At 49.8% G+C, this 9,871-nt stretch overlaps 1 protein-coding gene across 1 annotated transcript; it reads left to right on the forward strand.

Annotated features, from left to right (window-relative positions):
* Positions 1–1,448: 1,448 nt before the first annotated feature.
* CLDN14 (claudin 14) lies at positions 1,449–2,159 on the forward strand (the record flags this gene model as incomplete). The annotated part of the gene is made up of 1 exon (XM_082839641.1): positions 1,449–2,159. The coding sequence occupies one exon, from the start codon at positions 1,449–1,451 to the stop codon at positions 2,157–2,159; it is 711 nt and encodes a 236-aa protein (XP_082695767.1).
* Between the last annotated feature and the right edge of the window lie 7,712 nt (positions 2,160–9,871).

The following is a 9,871-nucleotide window of genomic DNA, read 5'->3' on the forward strand; positions in this document are numbered from 1 at the left end:
AAGGAAGGAAGAAGCGGGTTTTGCCCTGCGAACTCTCACCAGTTTAGGTCGCTGAAGTGACTTGGCACCAGCAGAGAAGCTTCCCTTTTCCTCCCTTCAGAATCAGAAGACACTCTGGGGCCATGAAGTCCAGCTCCCTTGTTTTTGTTTTTTTTTTTGGCGGTACGCGGGCCTCTCACTGTTGTGGCCTCTCCCGTTGCGGAGCACAGGCTCCGGACGCGCAGGCTCAGCGGCCATGGCTCACGGGCCCAGCCGCTCCGCGGCATGTGGGATCTTCCCGGACCGGGGCACGAACCCGTGTCCCCTGCATCGGCAGGCGGACTCTCAACCACTGCGCCACCAGGGAAGCCCCCAGCTCCCTTGTTTTGAAGACAGAGAGGCCCCGAGTCACACAGAGGGTGGGATTCTCTTCTTCTGCCCCTTACTCTGCTCCCAGCAGCAGAGAGGAGCTAGTGGTGTCCACTCGGGCAGTTCTGGTCTCCCTCCCTTTTTCCCTTCCTTCCTCTCCCCCTTCCATCCTCCTTTCCTCCTCCCCCACTCCCCGACTCTCTCCTTTCTCCCTCCCAATATTTCCCAAGTATCCCCGATACACCTGGCACTACACACCACATACGTGCTGGGTCCTTTTCCCCAAGAAGTGTTTGAGATTTTGCCATGGTTACAATGTTCAGTAGCAGCCTGTCTTGTAATAAGCCCACCCTCTTCAGAGTGGTGTGAGAGGAGGTATCCGGCCCGCAGGAGAGGGTCACTGGTTCGTGGTCCTGGCTGCAGCACCTAAGGAGTTGATGACCTTGGTCATTCCTCTCCCCTGGCGTCAGTGGATAATCTCTAAGGTCACATCTGGGATTCTGGAAGGCAGCGTCTGACCCGCCTATGGTGCCAAACCCCCTCCTACGAGCACATAGGGAAGTCTCCCACTTTCAGAAAATGTTTCATCCTGACAGGCAGTCTAAGCTATCTTCTAAGTCATAAGCAGCACATGCCTTAACACTTGCCAGTCCATTTGTTGATTTAACAACCTTAGTGATTACTGATCAAACAGAATGAAGTGAGACTCAAATGCAGCAGAGTCTGAGGGTAGACACAAGGCAAACCTTCCCACATGGGGTTGGTAAGTACTGAGAGAAGTGGGGTCTCTGGAGTGTCCTTCCCTGGGGTCCTGGGAAAGCACAGCCCAGCCAGATGTCGGCTGTCACCCCTTCTAGCTCTGGCCTTCCAGGAAAAGCGTCTTAGGCGAGCCGCTCGTTCGTTCACCCAATCATGTCTCAGAAACTATTTTTAAAAACATGTTAATCGTGGTACCAACTGCCTATGGAAATCGCCGTTTCGGTGGCAGAAATAAATGCATCGAGATAATCGTTAACCCGTTTCCTCTCCCCCCGCCCCGCCTCCCGGCTTCATTAGGACTCCTGCGGGCGCCTGAGCGAGCGGCAACCGCCAGCAAGGTCATGGCCAGCGCAGCCGTGCAGCTCATGGGCTTCCTGCTCAGCTTCCTGGGCATGGTGGGCACACTCATCACCACCATCCTGCCGCACTGGCGCCGGACGGCGCACGTGGGCACCAACATCCTGACGGCCGTGTCCTACCTGAAGGGGCTGTGGATGGAGTGCGTGTGGCACAGCACGGGCATCTACCAGTGCCAGATCTACCGCTCGCTGCTGGCGCTGCCCCGCGACCTGCAGGCGTCCCGCGCGCTCATGGTCATCTCCTGCCTGCTGTCGGGCGTGGCCTGCGCCTGCGCCGTGGTCGGCATGAAGTGCACGCGCTGCGCCAAGGGCACCCCCGCCAAGACCACGTTCGCCGTGCTGGGCGGCGTGTTCTTCATCCTGGCCGGCCTGCTCTGCATGGTGGCCGTCTCCTGGACCACCAACGACGTGGTGCAGAACTTCTACAACCCGCTGCTGCCCAGCGGCATGAAGTTCGAGATCGGGCAGGCCCTGTACCTCGGCTTCATCTCCTCGTCCCTGTCGCTCATCGGCGGCACGCTGCTCTGCCTGGCCTGCCAGGACGAGGCGCCCTCCAGGCCCTACCAGGCTCAGCCCCGGGCCGGCACGGCCACCGCGCCCTCTTACCGGCCCCCCGACGCCTACAAGGACAATCGGGCCCCTTCGGCCACCTCGGCCTCGCACAACGGGTACAGGCTGAACGACTATGTGTGAGTCCCCACGGCCTGTCCCTCCCCAGGCCCCCAAGAGGCGCCGGGACCCAGGCTGCCGACCGCTTCAAGGTCCGGGCACCGAGTTTACTTCTGGGCTGCTTTGGTGTCCAAAGGAATAATGTGAACCTGAGGAAATGGGCTTAGGATGCAGGGAAGGCGGGGAACGAAGCTGAGGAGAAAAGCTCTACATACCAAAGACTGAAAAGAAAAAAATCCTTCCTGTTTTTGTATTTATTATATGTATTTCTGTGGTGATTTAATGACAGATGAATAAAAAGCAACTTGGGAGTTTGGTCAGTGGGGTTTGTTTGCAAGCCAGGAATAAACCTTTTGGATGAGGTTGTCTCTGAAACTGACAATATCCGTGTCTGTTTCCAGACCCTTCTTCTTGTCTGCTAAGATGCTGGTAACCATAGTCAGCACACCTCCGGGCTCCGCCCACACAGGACAGGAAAATCAGAGGAGGGCTGGGCCGACGTTTATCCAGAAGATGCTGGAGCAGCGTCACCAAAAACTGTCGCCCTATCCTGGCTGCATCTCAGAGGCGAGGCAGGGAGTACAGGGCTTCCTTGAAAAGAGGATAATTGCCACATGCCGCAAAGAAGGACAATGTCATTTCCTACCGGTGAGCAGTCGGCCCCCACTAGCAAGGCAGCAAAAGTCAGAAGGGAAAAAAGGGAAAGTGAAACACACCTGTTCGCTTGGCTCTCCAGGCATTGACAAGAGGCCCAGTTAGGAAGGCTGCCCACCCCAAGCACAGAATGTCACTGGCTTCTTTTCTGGGAATAGAAGTGTGGCGGCAGCTGGCATCAGAGCAGGTGCAAGGGCTGCCCACTGCTCCTTTAGCTGGAAAGAAGTGCTGCGAGGGCCAGGTGAGGCCTGACCTCTTTAAGGACACTGATGTTGCTTTCGGGGCTGTGATCTAAATCTCACACACACACACACACACACACACACACACACACACGCACGCTGCTCCCCCGTTAGCCCAGGGAGTCTGCTCCTGCCTCTGCCCCAGCCTCAGGCTGTGAACACGGAAGGAAATAACCCTGCCGTGTGGAAGGGCTGAGTCTGAGGTCTGTTACCTGAAGCCCCACCATTCTCAAGGGGTCTTAGAATAGGGCCACCAAGGGCTCCATCTGTCACTGTCTGCAGGGAAGCGAGCCACAGAGGGTTAGCCACACGTGGCTGGGCTTACTGGCGTGGCGTGGCCCGGTGAGACTCTGGCCCCGGGATCAGGGAGGTGGAAGGGGAGGCTCCCAGACAAGGATTAGGAGGTCAGACGGGCCTCAGCCCTGCAACTCTGGATCCAGCAAGGCTGGAAGTTGCTTGATCTCCCCTGACTTCATGCCTCCTCCTGACCGGGTCCTCCGGGCCACCGAGATGGTGACAAGAAGCCCAGCTGCCACGTGCTTCCCACGTAGGCAGAGGCTCTCACCAGTAATGTGCGTACACCCCACGATCCTCTTCTGATTCCTTTAAGCCTCACCAGTTACACCTAATAAACTGCACCATTGATGAGATCTAGCAACAGGAGAATCTTCTAGCAACATTGAAAAGTCAGGGTTTAAGGAACAATCCTACACATACATATTTCTTCTCTATTTTGTGCTGACCTCTAGACCCCAAGCAACAGGGGCCGCTTCTGTTTGGAAGGAGGGGGTACCACACGTTTTAGCCTCTGTCTAGCCCTGCAGAAGCTAAGAGGGCTGGGATATGCCCTCCTATTTAGGTCAGGGATTTAGATCAGAAAGGTCATCATTTATTTATGATGAGACAAGCAATTTTAACCTACTCTTTAAATTATAAAAACAAATCTGAATCTATAAAGAAGAGAAACAAAATCTTCTTAAAACGAAATGATATTCTGTCAGTCCGTACTTGATGGTCACAATCTAGAATGTGTTTAGTGAAGTTATTCTAGTTAATAGACCAATTACAAATTTAAAGATAAAATAGCTTTTTAAAATTCGAAGTATAGTTGATTTACAATATTTTATTAGTTTCAGATGTCTAGCAAAGTGATTCAGTTATATTTTTTTCAGATTATTTTCCATTATGGGTTATTATAAGATATTGAACATAGTTCCCTGTGCTATACAGTAAATCCTTGTTGCTTATCTATTTTTTGTATCGTTTGTATCTGTTAACCCCAAACTCCTAATTTGTCTCCCCCCTTCCCTTTGATAACCATAAGTTTGTTTTCTGTGTCTGTGAGTCTGTTTTGTATATAGATTTGTTTGTATTATTTTTTTAGATTCCACATATAAGTGACATTGTATAATATTTGTCTTTGTCTGACTTACTTCACTTAGTATGATAATCTCCGTGTTGCTGCAAATGGCAATATTTCTTTCTAAAATAGCTCCTATCAAACTCTTTCTCTGAATTCTGTCACTACTAAAGTAAAGTATGTTCCTGTCTCCTACTCAGGTGAAAGACTAATAATAATAGTGATTACAATTTATTAAGCACTTACTATGTTCCAGGAATACCTTTTACTTACTAATTTGGTCCAAAGAGATACATCAGAACCCAATGAGATAAATATTCATTTTAACCCCATTTTACAAAGGAGGAAATCAAAGTGCATAGAGATTAAATTATTTGCCCAGGGTCACAGAGCTAGTGAGCAAAAGACCCAGGATTTGAACCCAGACAGGTAAGCAGGGAGGAAATACATTCACCCAAGTAGAAGCATGACCTATAAGCTAATTAATTTCATGTCCAGACTATTTCCAAATAATTAAGTGAATTGTTTCATGACCATATTTAGTTCTTTCTAGAACCATCACTCCACAAAGCTTCTGTTAACTGGGTTCTGGCTGGATTAGAGGAAATGTGATATCAGACCCATAGGTCCAAGTTTGAATCCCCATAGAAAGCAGGAAGTGACACACAGGAAGTGACACACGGATGGCTCTGACCTACAGCTGGCCCACCAACTGTAGGAAGTAGATTCCAAATAAGACCTTCATTCCCTCCTTCAAGATACAGGGTGTAAGAATGCTGTTCCCAGTTTCCTCTGGCTCTTTTGCTCAGGTCCTGTGATCCCCTTCTTCATCACATTACAATCACCAGGGCCATCAGGTAGATGCCTGCCTCTGCCCATCTCTTTGGGACTAGGCAGTCATAACCAAGGCTGTTTTGAACAAAGTATGGTCTCCTTTCGAGGACAACATGTAACCCCAAATTTCAAAATAAAAAGGAAACATGAGTCAGATTCTGATGTTTTCCAGGAAACTGTTGTCATGAATGTAAATTACAATATGACCCTCACGGGATAAAGAATGCTGTATGTCTTTGCTTCCCTAAATCAAACCAAATTTGGCTCTGATCCAGAGGTCTAAAGCCAGCCACGTTTCCTTGTTCCCTCCCCAGCATTTAGGAGGGCTCAGGGCCCCAGTGCGAATGGAGGCCCTGGACTTGGGGAAGGGGTGAGGCCCAGCCTTTAGGCCTTGGGGTCGCTCTGGTTACCTGCTGACTGCCAGGTGCTGGTTCCTTCACAGCCTGGAACCCCTGATGCTGCTCCCAGGCCATAGCCCATCCACCCTCACAGTCACCCATGTCACGCCCCAGCCCCTCCCAGGCCGTGTGTGTGAATGAGCACTGGAATCTTCTACCCTGAGGAACCCTTAGTCCCAGGCTCAGTCTCTGGGAAGCCACTTCCTGAAACGGATCCACACCTCTCCTATACTTAAAGCACCAGAACGTCCCCCTTCTTGGATAAGACACCCTAATTGCTTTCCTGGGTTAAGTCTTTTGAAATCAAAAGGCTCTGAAATCCCCCAGAGAATCCTACTTTCGTAGCAGTCACTGTTGCCCTAAGTGGAAATAACTTGAAAACTACGGCACATTCAACATTTGTATAATAGTCCATTACTTGATAGTTATAAACCAAAGATGGGGCCAGGATCTGCACCCTAAATGCCCGGCCCCAAAGCCCCAAAGCGTTGCCACATGCCTCCCTGCGTCTCCCTGCCGTGGACCCTCTGTGCTTGTTTGCTTCCAGGTAGAGGGAACAGCGTAGATGGTGACAGTCGGGCATGAGACGGAGATCTGGACTAAGAGGCAGCCGTGGAGGTGGGAAGAGGTTGGGACGTGCCTGAAGGTAGAGTTGATCAAATTGACCGATGGCTTGGTGGTGGGGTGTGAAAAGGAAGAGGCTTAAATGTTGATGCCAAGATTTGGGACTGGATCAACTGGAAGGATGGGTTCACCGTCTTCTGAAAGAAGGAGATTCTGGAAAGAAAGTGTCCTGGTAAGGTAGATTTGTTTGTTTTCCATGTGTTTCGTCTGAGCCGCCTCAAGTGGAGATGGCGATCGGGGCCCTTAGATGTGTGAAGCTGGAGTTGAGGGACAGATTAATGTGGGAGCCTCAGCCCAGGACACAGTTAGCCATGCAGCTCGAAAGGGTCTCAGGGGGTGTGAACACAAATAAGCCAAGGGCTGCTGAGGGTTTCACATTCGAGGCTGGGAGGACGGGGGCGTCCAGCAAGGCAACCAGAAGAGGAACACCCCGTGAGCAAGGAGGACCAAACTGGGAGGTTCTGGAAGCCGAGGAGAAGGGAGCGGTGTTCAGTCACCTCTTTCTACCTTCACAGTAACTTAGGAATTGAGCAGCTGCATTGAACAGATGAGGAAATGGGGCTTCGGAAAGAAAGGCACTGGCTGAGGACTGCTCCGCGGAAGGAGTAGACTGCTGGGCAGGGAAACTTACACACATTAGAAAATTCTATTTCCAGTCTGTAAGGCCGCAATAACCCTTACAGAAAAACATGCATGTTCCTGCTCTTTCTGCATAAATATTAAGACAACCCTAGTTACAGATTTCTCCTTGGATAATAGAACAGGGTCTTCTCGCGGAGGTTAATACTATGCACCCCTAGAGAGGTGTGGTGATCATGGACTCACCTCAGATTAATACTTTTCATATAAAGGGAAAAAGGTAAATATGTAAGATTTCAAGAGGAAACCATTATACTGAAATGTGTTATCGAAATATTTCAAAACGATGGCATAGTAATATTTGTACTCCTTTACTAATGCACAAAATGACATTATCCAGCAGGGGAAGTCTAATAAATACTGCAATTTCAAAGCAATAATAAGCATAAAGGATATTTTAAGAAATTTGCAACAATTGTAATTTGATGTGAAAATATCTGTAATTTTCAAAGTTACAAGGGTTGAAATACCAAAAAAAAAAAAAAAAAAAAAAGTAAAGCAATTTGCTCAGATGACTTGAAGACACTTAAAGCCCCCTGAGGATGAGAAGACATTCATGCGACCGGAAGTTCAATTTTCCTTCTGCACGTAAGTGATAGTTCATTAAAATAATCCCTAATTGCTCCCCGGGGACCCAGAGGGTGTTAAGTGTGTACATCTGGGGTGGGGACTGCAGGACAGCAGGGTGAAACTGAGCCCCATTCCTGAAGACAGCAGAAGCCTGGGTCCTCCATTAATTCTCAGAACACCCCTTCCTCTATGTGGCCAACGAACACAGTGATAAACCTGGAACTTCTGTCATTTGCGCAGGCAGCGCCATCTCAGTGCCCTGAGGGGATGAATTGCGCCTCTCCTGTCAAAACCCCAAATCCAACCGAGTAAATTTGAAAGATCTAATCGGTTTTATTAGGCGATTCATGAGTTAGGCAGCATCCCAGCTAGCAACTAGAAGCACGCTCAAAGGGATTGTACATAATGGAAGGCTTTTATAGGAAGAAGGATGGAGTGAGGGAGCTATTAGCAAGAGAAAAGAAAGGATTCTTTTTAAGTCAGTATATCTTTGGAGGGGGGGCGATGACAAGGGTTTGTGGGTTTTTAATTTTTATTTTTATTGGAGTATAGTTGCTTTACAATGTTGTGTTAGTTTCTACCGTACAGCAAAGTGAATCAGCTATACATATACGTATATCCCCTCTTTTTTTGGATTTCCTTCCCATTTAGGTCACCACAGAGCATTGGATGACAAGGGTTTGATCACACAGATTGCCTCTTCTTCCGCTGGGGAGGGTTGGAGGGGAATGAAGAGGACCCACGTGATGGTGCTGACCAGCTTTGGTGTCATGGGCTTTTAGCACAAGTGATGCTATCTGGGGCCTGTGGCTTTCCTTTTAACACCCCAAAGGCACTGTTCCCATCAGTGATAAACCGAACAGGGAGCTCCTCCCGGTGGCCGGAGAAGCACCAGGAACCTGATACCCAAGGCGTGGGTTTCAGCCCAGGGACCACTGGCTGCGGTCTGCTTGGTCCTCTCACAGGAGGGATGGAGAGGCAGCTTGCTAAGCCAAAGTAGGCTGACAGCAAAGGCAAACCCATCACTCGTTTCTTATTCAGGAAACGTCCATTTCAGACAAATGAGATTCGAGCTGGCAATGCTCTGAAGCTGAACAGTCAGTGTGGGGAGCGGGGGCAGCAAGCTGAGGATGTCCCGGTGGCAGGGGCTGGAGTGGGGGACAAGTGAGGGAAACAGGTTTAACGAAGACTTCGAGGATTAAAAGGGAAAGCCACCTCGCTTCTGCTATAGTACCCTCACTCCCACCCAAGAGACACAGGTGTGTGTGTGTGTGTGTGTGTGTGTGTGTGTGTGTGTGTGTGTGTGTGGTGTGTCTGAGTCTGTGAGAGAGAGAGATTGAAATCTGAGGTCCTGTAATATTTGAAGCCTTTTCTTGAATCGAAAAGCACAAAGCCATTTTCTGGGCAAGTACCCAAAGAAAAACACAGAAATTTCATTCTAGTAAATTATTTTAAAGTACCACCAACTGGCTTTCACAGGTGTGTGCGGCGGGGGAAAGGCATTAGCACACAGCCCATTTCCTGCCTGAGAAAGGCCAGTGGAGGTCACCCCGTCAATCAGGGAGGACCCAGCCCCTGGGGGCGGATCACCTGGGATGATGATTGCACCTCTTGCTGTGCCAGCTTTGCCCCAGGAAAGCTCAGCACAACATACTCCTTAATTCTTTTCTCCTGAGGGACTTTCTATTCAAAAGCTCGCCACCCTCCCATCCCTGCTGAGTGAATGATTGACAGGCTCGCGCTTTCCATCCCACCAGGGCTCCTGCAGCTCGGGGGAGGTCTGGGGTGGTTTTAGTCAGCCCAGGCATTTTTCCAAAATAAAGCATTTGCATAGGTTTCCTATCCAGCATAATAAACAGCAAGAAGCCAGGAAGTCACTGGAGAGTTTTGGTCTAGTGGCTTCACCAGGTGTCTGGGGAAGCTGACGCCTGCCTTGGGGAAGAGCTCATTGTGACCTTGCTGAACATGGGCAGCGGGGTCCCGGGACAGGGAAGAGGTTGTGGGAAGGGAGAGACCCAGTGAGGCACTTGGGAGTCCTTGAGCCCTGCCCTCTGCCCAGACAACCCTCTCAGCAGGAGGGATGGGCTCTTTTCCATCCATAGCTCCATAGATTTTTCTGCTATGAAATTCATCATTCACCTTTGTGGGCATTATGAATTGCTCTCTAATACCCAAGTGTAAGAATAACACCTGCCTTTGCTTTTTCAAAAAATCAAATCTGGTTCTGTTTCAACCACAATGAGATACCGCTACCTGTGAACACCTAAAAGTTAAAGGATTGACGATATCAAGTGTGACGGTGGTGGTGGACACAGCTGAGGATACAGGTGGAGAGTCTACAGTTAAGAAGAAGGGCCCCAGGGGTTTGAGCGCAGGGCCCGACGGTCCGGAAAGCTGGAACTGAGGGTGGGGAAC

The sequence above is a fragment of the Leucopleurus acutus genome (assembly GCF_964270905.1).
Source record: "Leucopleurus acutus genome assembly, chromosome: 5".
Lineage (NCBI taxonomy): Eukaryota > Metazoa > Chordata > Mammalia > Artiodactyla > Delphinidae > Leucopleurus > Leucopleurus acutus.